We start from the raw sequence: 17,105 nt of genomic DNA, 5'->3' as shown, positions 1-17,105 counted from the left end.
TATTATATTTTTCGCGATTTTCCCCAGAAGGATTTGATGCACGGAACGTCCGTAATTTATGTCCGCGAGGACGAAGTAATCAGCTGTAAATTTTAGTGACACTAAAGTTAGGTAGATGGCGATAGTGGGGCCTCTCAATCTCCGAGTGGCAAAAATGAGTTTCACGGCTGAAGTGATCAGGAGCGTACGAAGGAGGGGCTCTTTTAGGGGGATAATTTTAAGATAATAAATGGGGTTGGGAGGGAAAATTTCTAATTTAGGGGTTGGATAGATGCATGAGGGTAGAGCATGGGTGTAAGGGTGAAACTGGAATTGAAAAAGGGGTATGTGTATAAACATGGCTTTTGTAGACATGGTTGATGGTGAAATTAAAAGATAAAAGTGGGTTGGATGCTTTGATGGAAATTGGGGGGTTTTAGGAGAAGCGTGAGGGGAAATGAAGGGTAAAAATTGGGGTGAGAGTGAGAAGAGATGAATAATAGAATACTTCCGATTAAAATGGGGGGTTTTTCCACCCTCACTAGCCCATTTCCAGGATGCCCGAAGGAGTGGAAAAATGTCTCTACAAGTATATCTAAATTGATTCAGAGGATGATTCTCAATCGATTTGTGTCTATCAATTGCGACCCTATTTTTTCACCCTCACTAGCCTTTTTGATAAGTGCACATGAAGTATTGATGAAGTATCGACATTGGGATGAATTTTTTGCGAAAAAATAATGGTTGATGTTGTGACGGCTGCATGGTAAAAATGGGGGCTTGAGAGTGGAATTAGTGTGTGGGGGTGAAGTGGGGGTAGATGGTGGGATAAGTGTATAGGAAAAACGATGAGCTGAGGCTGGGATGAGTGTGTGATGGTGAGGTAGTTGAGTGAATGCATTGAGAAAGAGTGAGAGTTTGAGGGTGGGCTGAGTATATCAGGGTGAAATGTGGGTTAATGGTGGAATGAGTGTACCAGGGTGAAATAGCAGTTGATGGTGGGAGGAGTTTATGGGGAAACTGAAGGATTCAGGTATCCATAAGCGTGTCAGGGTCAAATGAGCATTGATAATGGGATAAGTGCGTGGGGAAATATAACGGATTCAGGCTGATTTGGAAAGGAAAATCTAGCTTCCCATGCAAATATCATGGAAAATGCAGTTTCCCTATCCAGGAAACTCCTTCGGTGATAAAAACTCTCCTTCCGTCAATTTCGAACATACAGATATGATCCACATCTGCATGCATCCTTCTTTTACACATAGGTTTGTTTTGTGACATAACTACAAAATATCACCACAAAAGGAAAGACAAAAAAAGCGAGGTCCGTTCGCAACTCTACTTTGATATATTACGAGACCGATGCGCGCTCCGCGCGCTGAATGGGAATGTTGCTTTGGCTATGAGCGTTTGATAATTGTGAACCACTTGAATATTTTTTTTGTCTGTAAACTCTCAATCGATGGTTCACGTTTCTCTTGGGTTTGTTCCTCGGATAATTGATAGAGGACTTATAGTAAGACAACCTGTGTATCATAGCCATTAATAGTAGCCATTCTCAATAGTGACAAATTTCGATTTACCAATCATCGATCAGTATCAACCAAATACCTCCTTGTATACATAATTTTTTACCATTTTATTTGTACGTTGAGCTCCGAGGAAAATTGTCAAGGAAGCCCACGACCGAACACGTGAAAAAGCAATGTATAATTGACCGTGGCTGAAAATATCCTTCCGAAGATCGATTCGTATTTTATCAAAAGTTTGACCTTGGCTTTTATTATTTGTCATGGCAAAGGCGAGTCTCAATCGAAATTAACGTCTTTTGAAAGTGAAAGGGTAAATGTTTTCGCAATAAAGAGTTACGCGATGTATGAAAACTATTTCTCCAGCCTTGTCAACCGCAAGAATCTGACAGCGTAGGAGATTGTTCGCAAGTTCAAGTACCTGTAATCGTGTTCCATTACAGAGTCCTTCGTTGGCTCTCATGTTTCGTATCAACATTACAACACAATTGATTCTCAATTTCAATTCATATGGTGGAAAATTTGGAGGATTCAAAGTATGAAGATATTCTGGTAAAATTTCGTGACTTCTATCTCCATTGTCACAATTCTCTACGCTGTCAATACTGGTATAAATTCTTTGATTTCTCCTGTCAAGTAGATCGATAACCCGATCATTAATTTTGTCTACATCTGCATTTCGTGCTGACAAAATTGCTACTTTAGCCAAATCTCCATATCTCTGTTTGCTAATAATATTCCTGAATATTTCGACGATATCAGCGGACATGTGAGCAATGCATTGCTCTGGAGCGTCTATATTATTATTGTCATCATTCAAACTGCCGTCTCCGACTGACAAAAGATATTTAGCAAATTCTATTTCTTGTGGTAAAGCTCGCATATTTTGTGTTAAAGCAAATATTGAGAAATGTCTTCATAGCGAACTGAATTTAATAGATAAATCTATCAGCTCACTGCGAGTTGCATTCGGTTTAACTTGAAGTAACTGACGAAAATCTCCACCCAGAATTATAATTTTACCGCCAAATGGTAAATCATTGCCCATAAAATCACGTAGAGAGTGGTCAACTAATTCAAGAGCATGTCTCGACGCCATTGGAGCTTCATCCCAAATGAAAACATCGATTTCTTGTAAATACTGAGCCTTGGTTGACTGATTTTTAACACTTGACACTGAGTCATTGAAAATTGGAACAGACATTCCGAATGATGTGTGAACTGTCTTCCCCAGTGGAAGTAATATGGCAGCAATTCCTGTGAAAGCCATCGTGTGCACCTTCTTCGTCTTAGCTCGAAGTAAATAATAAAAGCAGTATAGACGAATGTTTTGCCGGAGCCACCAGGACCATCAATGTAAAAATAAGCGGTGCGTGTTTCGGTTGAGTCGACAACGTTCAGCACATTATCGACAATATCGTTTTGTTTCGAATTCAGTTTTTCATATTGATTTCGACCGATATGTTTTTCCAGTGATATTTCATCATCCGTCTCGGCATCATAATTTTTCTCTGAAACTGTCAATGGTGGCATGGTAGGAACTCGGCTGATATCAGATCCCTCGTAAGATAGGAGACGATTCACTTCAACATATGCTCTCCTTACGGCTTCACCTGTGCTCAAGTGTCTCTGGCAATCTTGAGACATTGCTGCCTTGAACTTCTCCCAGAGTTCTTCTGGATTAACTGGTTGACAATAAATCAAAATTCTTACGAATAAATGACGCAACTGTCTAGGCATCATCCATACCTCTCCTTCGGTCATCGCACGCTCCCATTCCGCATCATCCTCGATGAGTCCTAAGGCAAGGCAAGCGCTTTGAAACGTAGGATGTGTGTGTCCATCGACGATTCTGAGATTTTCAAAACTTGTTGGACCTGTGGCAATTATCAGGAATAAGCGAAGATGGAACAACTCATTCTGTGTTGGACTAGCATTATACATTCGTCTAATGACATTGAAATGCGATTTACGTTTTTCCCATTTTGATACATTAGAACCCGTTTGTTTTTTGAATACATAATGGGATGGAATTTCAGAATACGTGAACTGATAAGCATTCAAATCGCGTTCATTCAGCGCAAATAATCGAGATGCATGTTTGTCTGCTGTAATGCTGATCTCATAGAATCGTCATCTGCATCGTCATTGATTGTGACATTTTGTTGATTTTGTAAGTGAACAGGTAACCGTACAATTGAATGGCCTTTACTTTGCAAAGGTCGTCCTATTATCCGATCACATGCTTCAGCTGGTACGATATATCGAGCTTCTACAAAATTTTTGATTTCATCGTGTGAAATTATATTTTCATTGGTTTGCGGATCACTTCCCTTCTATGATGTAAAAATGTTTGCCGTATGAAGTACGGCGGTGCTCCATATAAAGGCAAGAAAAGTGAATTGAAGAAATGGCTAGGAGCCGGATAGCTCAGTTGGGAGAGCACCCGATGCATAATCGGAAGGTCCCGGGTTCAAGTCCCGGTCTGGACTATCCATTTTTTCAGTAATTTTTCTCGCAAAAATGGAAGATCATGGCCTTCATATATATACTTGTAGAGGTACTTAACCGATTTGATACTTGTCACTACTTCAACATTGATATGACAATCGAATATTTTCAATAATTTCGGGTTGTAAGGTAGAACGTACTATTTATCAGTTGAATTACCGTTGGGACGATCATAGAGACCTGTATTCCATCTCCGATAAGTGGGATATCCATCTTCATCCATCGATGTTTCACCTTGAAAGTTTTTTGAGGAATCTTTTAGCACATCGTCCTCTGTCATCTGTACACCAACTTCCGCATGGACCGTGAATCATATTTCTCATGACTGTGTCATAGAGAATTTCGTCTTCTTAACGATCTGGGATTTCGGCAGAGATGAATTGATCAACTACATCGGGAGTAGTAATCTTACAATTCTGTTTCAATGTCAATAGTAGATGAACGTGAGGCAAGCCACGTTTCTGGTATTCAACGACATTCACATATGCAAGAACATCACCAAATAATTTTTCTTTCATGATGATTTCCAGAAGACGTTCTTTTTTATGTAAAAAACCCTTGAAACCAAGTCTGGCCTATCAGATGCAGTTTGGCGTGGCGACAAATTTTGTCGCATTTCCAACCGATTAGGATTGCATGTCATTGTAATGAATAGGTCAGGTTTACCATATTGCATGACGATCGCCATGGCATCTTGATAGTGTTGTAACATATTTCGAGGCGATCCTGCGAATGATGGAGGTAGGATTATCACTTTCCCTAATCTAGTGTCTCTATCATTGGATGAACGTTGTAAATAATCGAGTAATCCTTGATAGGTGTCGGCGCGTAAGGTTTTCTGATTGGCTCGGCAGAAATTAAGACGATCTTTCTCGATTTTCACATAGCGGTCAACCATCCACTGTTGAAACAATCTTCCACCCATCAAAGGTCCGGTCCGTCTGTTATTGAAATTGAGAAAATTGGCATTGAATGATGCAAAACTAAAGGAGCTATTATAGCAACGAATACGTTCGAGAAAATGAGTGGATTGATCGTGATCTCCATTAAATAAGTCCCGTAACAGTGTAGGAGGATCAGGTAGAGGATCGAGAGCAACTTCTCCATGGTTACAACAGTCATTGAAAGAGTCCTTTTTGTATGCCACTCTTCCAGCCTTGAAGTGCATTGCACGGCAATGCTGACATACGTTAACCATTTGTCCCATATAGTCCTTTTGGATATCTTTATATGATATTTCACGAATAGTCGCGTGAGAGGATCGACCTAATCTAACTGGTGTTTAGATCGAAACGTTATTGTGGACCTCGGCATTGATATGAACAATAGGTTTTGATACATCTCCGTTGATATCAGCATTGTTTGTTGATGGATTTTCATTATTGGATATTGAATTAAATGCGTTGTTACTTCGGTAAGTCAAATTATTGAGCTCGATATTTCTACTGGCTCTCATTCTCGCACGATATTCTCGTTGATAAACTGCATTCTTCTCGCGTCTGAATATTTGAAATTCTTAACAATTTTATCATTGAGAGAATTGACTGAACATCTCCAATGTAGTGTAAATGTGCGCCTGCTATGTGTGATTAATGCAATGCAATTTCAATTTGCGAGGCAAATTGAAAAAATTGAAGGTAAAATTGATGAAAATCTCACCTGGACTGACAGATTGTTATTGTTGTTCAGTCAGTATTCGTTAATGTTCCCATCATAATGAACAGATAATAGATATGTGAATTCGTTGAATACTTCACTTCACAATATGGTATTTCATTCCCAAAGATTCATCCACTGAATTCGTTTATGAGAAAAGAAAGAGATCACCACAGTAACGATGGGCTGTTCTTGCTAGGTTATGGTGCAATTGATGTACTATTCGAATCGGAGTAGAAACACATGAGAATGAATTTCATTTCCATGTAACGTGTCGTTCACGGAGAGTTCTCTCCACACATCACAAAAACTTCTGGTTGTGGTCGGGGGGAAATTATGCATAAATGAAAACACTATATAGTGATTGTAGTCATTTATTATTTGAATATAAACAATTATATTTGTTGTTATCAAATCAGACATTGAAAAACTCTCCTGTTTTTTGAATTATCATTTATTGGTTGACAAACAATTAGAATTTTTCCATCAAACAAAGTAAAAAATGTGTTTAATTTTTAAATTTTAGTTTTCTAAACCAGGATAAAGCACAGAGTAACGGAAAACTTCATTCCGGTTCCATTACGATCATATCGCTGTAAGTTCTTGAAACCCGAAACAACGAAAGTGCACTTCAATCTATAGGTTTAACAATTACATCATCAGAAACTTCATGAACGACTATTTCAGTTTAGGCTACATGACTTTCGCTTACATACAAACTATCTGTGATATATATCTACGATCTGAACACATATATGACTTTTCACAATATAGGAAAGGTTTTGTACTATTAAAATCTTCTACTATTCTATCTTTGATAGACATTCTCGATCCAGTACGTTTATATAATAACCTTGTATTATATAAAAAAACATTTTATATTCTCTACATCACATTTTTTTAAATCTAACATTAACCTTATGGCATTCTTGGACATGCTTACAAAAGATAATGTAGCAAGTAGAAAATACTGTGAGTTACAACGAAAAGTCATGGAATAACCATTCGTAAAGCTTCAGTCATCAAAGACAGATAAAGTAGCTGAATTCCCGTATAAATTATACTAATCATATCATTAATATCACTGGGAACAGCCTTTTTCATCTGAACATTATATAAATATAATTAATAGTGCTTAATAAGTCGGCCCCAACTTCGAAATTCCAAGAAATGAAAAAAAAAAGAAAAAATGGGTCTTCATCGAGATTCACAATGAGATATTTTCCAATGTAAAAAAAATTAAAAGTGAATGAGAAGTAGAGGTAACATTGTTGGTGATCGTGACGATCCTTCGAAAGACTCTCAGACATGTTCAATCAGTCTTCATCTAAAAACAACAAAAAATTGATCATTGATTTTCATGATAAAATTGTAGGGTGCAATATGCAGGATATGGAAGCGGAATATCATTGATCAACGAATTGTACATTGATCAATTACTTAATTATCCACCTTTTTCTCGCTGTTCTCGCTGGAATTTTCCTTGTCGTCATCTCCTGTTCGCTTTGGAGTGGGGAGATATTCAGGCTTTGAAGAGGGTGGAGGGAGAATTGCTAATCTCAGTCTGTCGAGTGGTAACTTTGGCGTATTCTCATGAATAATTATGTTCTTGATTCCCTCCACTTTTAAGATAGAAGCTCCTGGCTTCGACGTATACATACCGATTGGTTGCTTTGTGTGCATCATGCAATTCTCGATTGAGACCTTCAAATATTCAGTTGTTCTGTCTCCACTCATAATTGTAACATCAAAGTCACCCAAGAATTCTATCTTACTGAACTCCTGGAAATGCCATTCCTGATCGGCAATTACTCCTTTCAGATCGCGATCATACTGGAACCTGACATCTGAGACCGTACATCCCGTTATTTCTACTATCTGAAAAGAGAATTAAAAAATCTCATATTTTTACAGTTGAAAAAAATTGAAGAAAAAAAATTTGTCAATTATTTCGATTGCGCAATAGATAAGTCATTATAAATCACATACTTTATAAAGATAAAGACTTTTCTAACTGTTGCGAGGTGATAACAGAGTTGACTGAACTTCATTGTGAAGTGGATTTTGTCGCGATTAATTTTGTGGTGAAATAATAGAATTTTTTGAGTTTCAATCATGTTAATACGTGAGAATTTTTCTTCCAATCGAGAGATTAGATTAGAAAATTATTGTTTGAGTAATGAAAGCAAATTTTTTGAATCCTAATGTGAGACACTTATGTGAGAAAATATTCTGCTTGGTTACCTGGTGAAGTCTCAATTTTGAGCTCCAATCCACTGCACACTGCCTTCGGAAATTAACGCGAACCTTCGTACCCTTAGAGTTATTTAAAATGATCTTGAAATCCCATTTTTGGTGAGTTTTGACGGGGCAAAGTGAATCTACGTTGTCGATGTAACCCACTATGTCACTGCAATAATTGTTTTGTAGTATGAAAAATCAAAAAATTATTCAAAGACACTTGAATTCATAACTTTTAATATTTTTTTTTTTATGAATTGATTGAAATTGTTCTCGAGTAGGAAAAAGATCTAAAAGGGAGTCGACGTGAGGCATCGACCGCGTGGCATCATGTTCGTAGGTTAGAGGCCCGACACATGTTTTATTCTTTGCAGATATCACAAAATGATATGAAGAAAAAGTCTTACGCATGAAGTTAGCAAATCTCTTACTTAGCTAACTTAATTTATGTGTTTGTGCTTTTTTGAATAGGACTCTGGTTTGCTGCTATTGCCATAATTACTGTAAGAGTTATCGCCGGAATAAAGCGGTTTGCTCTGATCGCAAGCTGAAAACGCGTAAAATTGATATTCAAAAAAAAATTTACAGGTACAGATCAACTCAGAATCACCCCCTGGGTCGATCTACAGACACTTGTAGAGAGATTTTTCATTGACCGCGTCACCATCTTGCAAATCGAGTAGTGAGGGTGTAATAACGGGGTTGAAATTGATAGGTACCAATAAACTCAGATTCATTCTCCTAATCTATCTATATATCCAGACATTTTCAATGATCCCGTCGGGTATTTTGGAAATGGGTTGATGAGGGTGCAAGAATGGGGTTGAAAATGATTGGTACCGATAGACTCATAATCAAACCCCAAGTCGATCTACATGCATTTGAAGAGACCGTTTTTTATGGCCTCGTCGGTCATCTTGAAAATGGGGGGAGTGAGGGTAAGAAAATGAGGTTGAATTGTCCAAGTGCAGATCAGGTATGGTGACGTTTTTTATGACCCTGTCGGCCACTTAAGAAGTGGGGTTGTGAAGATGGAGGTTAATTGTGGGAGGAGTGTGTCAGGCTCATATGGGCGTTGAAAATGGGATAAATGCATGAAACAAATGACGATTTGATTCGGATGCGGTTGACATCCGAACTTGAGATAGAGATAAGTGAATCTCTGCCTCAAATCGTTATTTTTTGTCATGCATTTATCCTATGGTCAACTCTCACTTCACCATGACCCATTCATCCCACCTTAAACACCTCATTTCTTATATGCTCTCATCCCACCATCAAAATGAATTTTTCCATTATGAACTGACCCCATCCTCAACCCCCATGTTTTGGCAATGAATTAATCCCACGCTGTATGCACATATGTCATCAACAAACCCCAGTTTGTTCTGACAAACTCATCCCACCATCGGCCCCCCGCTACACCCTGACACACTCATTCCTAATTCAATTCTTCATTTTTACCCATGGACTCATTCCTTTGTCGACCCCGATTTCCACCCGACATCTCTCATCGACTCATCCGACCCTCAACCGTCATTTTTTCCATGCACTCATCCCACCATCAACCACAACTTCACCCTGACATCTTACTTCGCTCGTCCCACCGTCAAAATCCCACTTTTTCTCAATGAATTTATTCCACCCTCAACTCCTCCATTTCTTCCATGCACTCATTCCACCATCAATTCCTATTTGTGCCTGACATACTCATCGCGCCCTCAATCCCCCATTTTTTTCCATGCATGCATCTCAACATCAGCCCTCATTTTTCCACATGACTCATCTCATCATCAATGCCTATTCCACTCTGATACACTCCTCTCCACCTCAACTACTCATCTTTTCCCATGTACTCAACCCTTCTCCAACCACCATTTACCCTGACTCACTCATCATTTTTCCCATGCACTCATTCCTTCATCAACCACAACTTCATCCTGACACTTCACTCTGCTCATCCTACCCTCAAAATTATATTTTTTGTTCTATGAATTAATTTCATCTTCAAACCCTCAGTTTCTCGCATGCACTCTCGCCATCACCAATCCCCATTTGACACTGACACAGTCAGGAACCCTCAACTGCTTTCATTCCCCCATACCCTTATTCCACCATCATTCCACACTAGACCCTGACAGACTCATCCGACCCTCAAGCCCCCATTTTTTCCCAATGCATTCCTTTCACCCTCAACTTCTCAGTTTCCCCCAAGCAGTGAGCCCATCGTCAACCCCCATTTTGCCCTGACACACTCAGTCCACCCTCAATCACTCATTTTGTTCCATGTGTTCATTCCACCATCACCCCCATTTCATCCTAACATACTCATCCAGCCGTCAACCCCCATTTCAACCTGCCACGTTCATTCTACCTACGATCCCTAATTTTCTTCTACTGCACTCAGTTAAATCTCCCTATTCCGTATAATCATCGCCTGAATCGATTAACATCTGTAGAGACATTTTTCTTACCTCCCTCCGATCAGGTTTGGGATGGGGTAGGGATGGTTTGAAAAATGGTGTTGAATTTGACTGGTGCAGATCGAATCAGGGGTGATTCTGAATCGATCTCTAGCTATCAAATTCAACCCCATTCTTCAGGCGTGATTCTGAGTCGATCTGCACCTATAAAAATCTACATAATTACATAATTACATAATTATTATATATACGTGTAGCGACTTTTCTTTTGCCTCTGCCGATCCTTTTGGAAATCGGGTATTTGCGTTGGAATAATAGTGCTGAATTTTATAGCTTCAAGGGACCCACAAATCTCGATTTTCGACACTATTCTCAGTCAGTTGGGCCTAATTTAAATTAAAATTTAATGTGACACAATTTTCCCCCTAATTGTTTACCGATTTTTTAATTTGTCAAGATGATGCCGTTTAAAAAAAAAGGTTTCATAAGGAATTAACAAATCTGGACGTTTCAGGCGAATCTCAATCGTTTGACCATGGATTTACGCGACGATTTTTCTCCCAATTGTTTGACGAATTTTGTGAACAGTGGGGCCATCTCAAGCCCCACTGTCACTGTCGCCCTGATTTCTAGCGATTTCCGCCATTACCGATAAGCTTGACATCGAAATCAAACTTCTTGCTTTGACCGCAAAGTGGGAGGGCGTAAAATCGCTGTTCGGTTTAAAATTCCCTCCATCCGGCCCTTAAAAGCGTCGAACAAGTCGTTCTCCCACAAACAGAAAAACTCACTTTCCTCACTGCCCATTAAACCAGGGGCATTTCGAAACATTCGAAGGCCAGAGGCAACTGTTTAACTGAAAACCTACGGATCAATAAACATTTTTATTGTGAATAGATGGATAGATTTTGTATTCCATGGCTTGAAATTATTGAAAACCACACTAACTTGCGTCGCCAAGCGCACTCGCATTTTTGATGAGTTATTGAGTTCAATATGGTCTCTTGTTAGTTTTCTGCAGAATAAGTCACCACTGTTACCAGCAAACTCTCAGTCCTCCTCATGCAATAGTCGCAAATGTTCCCATCCGATTGGAGGCTTATCGGGATGGATCTATTGTAATAATTCATCCGCATGAAATATTTTTAATTCTAATAATAATTATGTTTCCCAACACGACAGCAAAACCAAGCTGAAGGGTTCCATGATTTGTACAATTGTTCAGTTGTACACTTGTTCCGAATAGTTTTGATTAAATGAGGTATGTCAGAGAATAGATAAACTTTCCGATTCTCTTTTGGCGAATGGACAAAGTAATTGCGAAATAATTCAGGACGTTCTGGATCAAGCTTTGGATTAACGTGCAAAGTTGTCCAGAACTTTCGATTTGTACTGGCACCGTCTTCGATGACTCCATGGATTTGTGCTCCAATTTTTTTCCGCAAAATTATGGCCTTCAGTACCAGAACAGACAACGTCTCACCTTTCACTGATCCTTTGGAAGCGAATACTGCAATAGGTTGAGTGTATGAATGAGCAAGTGGCTGAAATATAATTACTATTTTATAATCAGCCTGGTCAGAAAAGTTCACGGAATCCTTTTGCTCGTCCCCGAAGTCGACGACTCCCTTGTACTCCATAGTTTTGGTGTCTACAGCTACACCCTTCCTAATCTTCATCTCTCCTAATAGCAAAACCTCATGTTTTTGCTGCTCTGTTTTTTTGGAGAACGACTTTTGCGGAAGTTTGAAAAATTGAGGATCAAATCCACACCGTGTATTGATTCTCGAAAGATATTTGAAACCTGAGAAAATCAGAAGTGAATCAACTTTTCGGTTAGCCAATACATATATGTGGCTTTCTCACTTTCAAACAGTCCGAGGAAATGGCAGAGGCAGGATTCGAATCGCCATTGTCATTGAGGATGTCATTGTCTCTCAAACATGCATACTGGCTGGCGGAACGCATGTGCAGCAGTAGACACCATAACAGGAACAGCGTACTGGCCCTGCAAACAAAAAATAATTATGAGGAAAAAATAATAAACAGTTTGCGGATATTGAATGGTACTCACTACACCCAGCATTTTTCCATCTGGCCCTCGTATAAATTTGTGTGTGGATATCTGCTCTAGTTAAAGGTATTTATGGCACACAAATTGTGTAGAAGGCTTCGAACCTAAATCCACAGTACGGGAGGCATCTCGCCACTGTCTTAGAGTGTTGGGATCTTTTGGAACTTAGAAGAAGTATCCTGCTGATGTTTCAGGACTCTTTTTGGATCCAACGGAACACTCTTCTACACCACAGATCGGAATTTTTCAACAGTCAATACCTCATAAAAACACCTTGAAATTTTTGTTCTTTTTTTCTCACGCCTTAAATCATACTGCGTTGTCAACATCTAAATTTTTTAAACCGAAAAACTGACTTGTCTGAATGTAAATAATGAGAATCAAGGTTCAAAGGTTATGGAAGAATATTAGTTCTACAAAAATTCGCGCAACCACGACAAGTGGCGCGGGACATTAACGGGGACCTGATTTTCTAAAGGAGCAATGCTGTAGTGTCACCCTCCTGGTCCATACTGCCGCGAAAGGGAGTGGGGAACCACTGCAAAAAAATTTGGGAAAAAGGAGAGAGGGAGGTATAAAACGAAATCAAATACATCTGAGAAGGTCACTGACTTTGATAACATAATTTCGAGAAAAACACGTTCAAAGTTTTGGAAGAAGCTTACGGATAGAAAAAATAAAATAATTTTCTTTTTTCAACTTACATGATGTTCTCTATTCGAGGGACATAAGATGGACTCTCTGTATCGATTTTTGAAAAATTCTAACTGTATATAATCCCCTAATGGAATTTGGGCGCTATAAAAATAATCTACATTCAACTATGGTAAAATTCGCGAATCGCACACGTTGGAAAAACGAAGGGCGCTTAAGAATCTGATAACGAATTCGCATTAATATGTTTATCAATAATAAATAAAATAAACCGCAGGCAGATAAAAGGTTCACTTCAATAGAGAAACCATAGGCAATCTACGTAATGGATTTGTACACATTAAGTATACCATTGTCATTTTAACTGAGGGTTTTCATTAAGGTATAGCAGTTGCAGGGGTTGCTTCGTCAAGAGATTCTATAAATCCTATAAATTATCGAAATTTTAAACTTTACGAACGCGCGTGGCATGCACCCGAGTGTTGTTGGTTTAATGGGAGCAATAGACTGCTTGCGGATAATTATTAGAAATTAATATCTTCCTAAACGAATGAACTCGTTTCACTACTTGAATCCTTCATCATTCTTCCATTTTTGGATTGTTTGAATATACCATTTTCATTTTTGAAGCATTGCCCGCGGCTCCATTGAAAAAAAAGGAGACACATCTCAAAAAGCGAAAATTCCAAAAATTTTGGAAGACGTGCCCTCCTCCTTTTCATACCTTCTGCTGTGTTCATGCGGTGTCATTGCTGCGATGACATTTGTCAATTATATACCATCCACGTTCCACCGGCACAATCGTAATCAATGACAGATCTGGAGAGAAATAAACAGATACACGCGGTTCCGAGAGATTAGTCATGAATTGTGACATATTTTTATGAAGTTCACGAAAATCTCACTCCACTACACCGTTCTTTCACGCCAACGAACCCTAGAATTTGAAAATGGAAGGCGCTAGATCATTTGAATTCGGGATGACCACTGGAACCAAAAACTCCGATTTTCGCCAATCCCAGTGTTTCCTATCACCAGGAGCGGGCTACGCGAAAATTTGAATTGAGTTGAAGAAACTGACATGAAGATGTGTCCAGGAGCTTAGCGAAGAAAATTAACAATCTTCAAATAATCGGCGATAGCAATATCGAATTAACCATTTCGACTCGATACAAGAATAAACTTAACGAAGGCCCTCTACGATAATCCCGCGTTACCGACACGAAATGCCGGGCTATTTTTTACACGGAGTGCACAATGGTTGAAATAAATTAATTAATTCCGAATTCCAGCAAAGAAGCGCAAGGTCAAAGATATTAGAAGAATTTGTGAGGATCAAGTTGATCCACAGGGACTAGAGGTCGACAAGCAAGTAAACTGACGAAGCATCACGTTACAGAACGTGGCTGTGCTACCAGGTTTTTTTGCACGACGAGCACCGGTGTGACGAGGTTGCAAACGTCATCGTTTTGCCGGTCTGTTAGCCTACATGATTAACTTTGTTTTCAAGTACTTTTTAAGGCTTTCTTTCTATATTTACAATCAACCACCTCAATTAATCCATAAGTATTTGAGAACGTCTCATGGAATAACCTTTCATTTGGAGCCCAAAGGGAATTCGAAATCTCAGAAAAAGATGGTCGAGATCGAAAATTACAATATTAGTGAATATTGATTTCAATGGAAATACAAAGGCGTAAATATGTCGAAAGTCAGATGTGACGAAGTAGGTCTCTTTCATAAGTATGGACATGTATATCAAAAAACGATATAAGCAATTTTTCTCATCCTAACAAATTTTTGTTTCAGGCTCACATCAATCATCGTCATGTATCAGCACCTCCTCAACCAGTACAAAGTATATCGATGGACCCTTCACCACAATACATGCAGTCAAAACCGGATCTTGAATCTTCAATGAGTAAAGGTTCCTCAGGACCATTACAACCGATTAGAATAAAACAAATTCAATCACACATTGTTCAGCCCATCATGGGGAACGATCCAAGAGTCAATTCAATGGTCAATCAGTCAACGAGTGAACACCGGCAGCAGCATCGATCGCAAATGGCGACATTACAAAATTACAATCAAAATTCTGGCTCCACAAATCAAACGATGAGAACAAACTTAATAACTGTTCCCATTCAAGATACAACAATGACACATGATATTCATCCAGCACCAACACATCACTATTATCAAACTACTCAAATCAATTACGGTTATAATATGCCACCCCCAGTATCACAAAATCAAAACTACTACTCTGCACCTCAACTCTCTAATCAGGTCACTTATGGAACACAGCAACAGCAGCAATACCTTAACCCTATCGCAAATATCCGCCCATCACCCAATGGTTATATCCAAGATAATCAGTACAATCAACAACAACTACCACACCCTCAGTGGCAACAACATCAACAATTCTACAGATGAGCCAGCGGATTATTGTTAATAAATCATTAAAAACCAATCTTTGAATTCACTGAAAAGCTTTTCTTTAGCATATTCCTATTGATTATTCATTTTTATGCTTTTTCAATTATGAAATCCGTTCCGATTCTTGAAGACACATTTCGATATCAAGCTTTTTAATCTCCTCCAGAGAGAAACCAATTTGCTACTGGAATGACCTGGATGTAAGTACTTGTGTTGCCAGATTTGTATAAAATAAAAACGTATTCTGAAATGCTTAAACGATTTTAAAAGCTTGATTCATCATTCTTTTTCGTTCATAAGGGAAATATTACATGTGATGCATGAATCGATATTTTCATTATTACATATTGTTTGTTGGATATTCGTCAAGTACATTTGTTCATACTAGTATTATACTATATTACTATATAATACTATATACTAGTATTATACTATATACTATATTATACTATTATACTAGTTTATTATACAAGTTAATGATAAACTCCTCATTCTTCACATCTATTGGATGAGGCGGTTTTTAGTCTGTCAAACAATTAGAAAGGTGGTCACATAAAATCGAATCTTACCACATTGTCATATCGTTTGGTTAAATGAAAATGTGTCAATTGTCATTTGAATGGAAGAATTTGTTTGATAAAATCCCAAAATTATAAAATACATGAAATGAATTCTTCATGTCATCTCAACTTCTGTATTGTGCCTATATAAAGAAAATTTGATTGACAGCTTCCTTATATACGAGGAGCCTCATACACTGAGAATCCTGCTGGAAAACTGTCAGATAGTATCCGAAAAACCATTTACATGATCTTGTGAATCCGAAAAGAAAAGGATTCATAGTTTCGGAAAAATTTGACATAATTTTTAGAGGTATTCACAACCTAAATGTACCGGAATCGAGATATGCGGTAGCGTATCGGCCAAGTAATAGTTTCGCCTCTATCCAACAAATAAGACCGAGAACTACGGTGTATCTATACACGACACAACTACCCCTTCCTCTACCTCCTGATCGTATTCAATCCATAAAATACAAACGCCACAAGTTACATGAAATCTGTGCACCAATTTTTCATTGGTATAAGTTTTCCCTCTCTCCGATTAATATTGGCAAAAATACGCCCATGGCAACGGGATCATTTCAATATTTTCCCGATTTCTATTATCATTGAAAGTTACATTGAAGTCACTAAGTTAGCAGCAGTTCGATCCAACCTAACCTGGGCCAAATTGGGCGTTAAGATGTTACCATCAGTGTATTCAAACCGTAGAATTGCAACAGGGACACAGAGGGGTTTCATTTCTTCCCTCGGATTTTGTTTTTTATTTAGTTCCATAATTATAATTGTTTATTTTATGGTAACGGATATTAGCTTTGGGTTTTGTTGGAAAATCATATTGAGTTCTTGACCTATTTATGTGTGTAATTGCACCTCTGACTGAAGTCAATTTTGGAGGTTAATGGAAGTATGAATTTCGAGATTTCGACATAAAAAAAAATTGATTCGGTCTAATACATACATAAATGTAGAAAGAAGTTTTTCAAATTGTTGAAATACATTGTGTATTATATAAGAAAATCATGCAAAT

General features: G+C 38.3%; 1 protein-coding gene across 3 annotated transcripts in view; it reads left to right on the top strand.

Moving 5' to 3' along the window:
* Positions 1-16,170, top strand: part of Hakai (E3 ubiquitin-protein ligase Hakai) — a 72,805-nt gene extending 56,635 nt beyond the window's left edge. For all 3 annotated transcript variants that reach the window (XM_011314714.1, XM_011314711.1, XM_011314715.1), the window contains exon 5: positions 14,877-16,170. In XM_011314714.1, the coding sequence (XP_011313016.1) occupies positions 14,877-15,509 (633 nt within the window). In that variant the 3' untranslated portion in view covers positions 15,510-16,170. The remainder of the gene's footprint in view (positions 1-14,876) is intronic.
* Positions 16,171-17,105: the final 935 nt, after the last annotated feature.

Source organism: Fopius arisanus, unplaced genomic scaffold (genome assembly GCF_000806365.1).
Source record: "Fopius arisanus strain USDA-PBARC FA_bdor unplaced genomic scaffold, ASM80636v1 scaffold00203, whole genome shotgun sequence".
Lineage (NCBI taxonomy): Eukaryota > Metazoa > Arthropoda > Insecta > Hymenoptera > Braconidae > Fopius > Fopius arisanus.
Note: the sequence above shows the minus strand (reverse complement) of the source record. Positions and strands in the feature narration are given on the sequence as shown.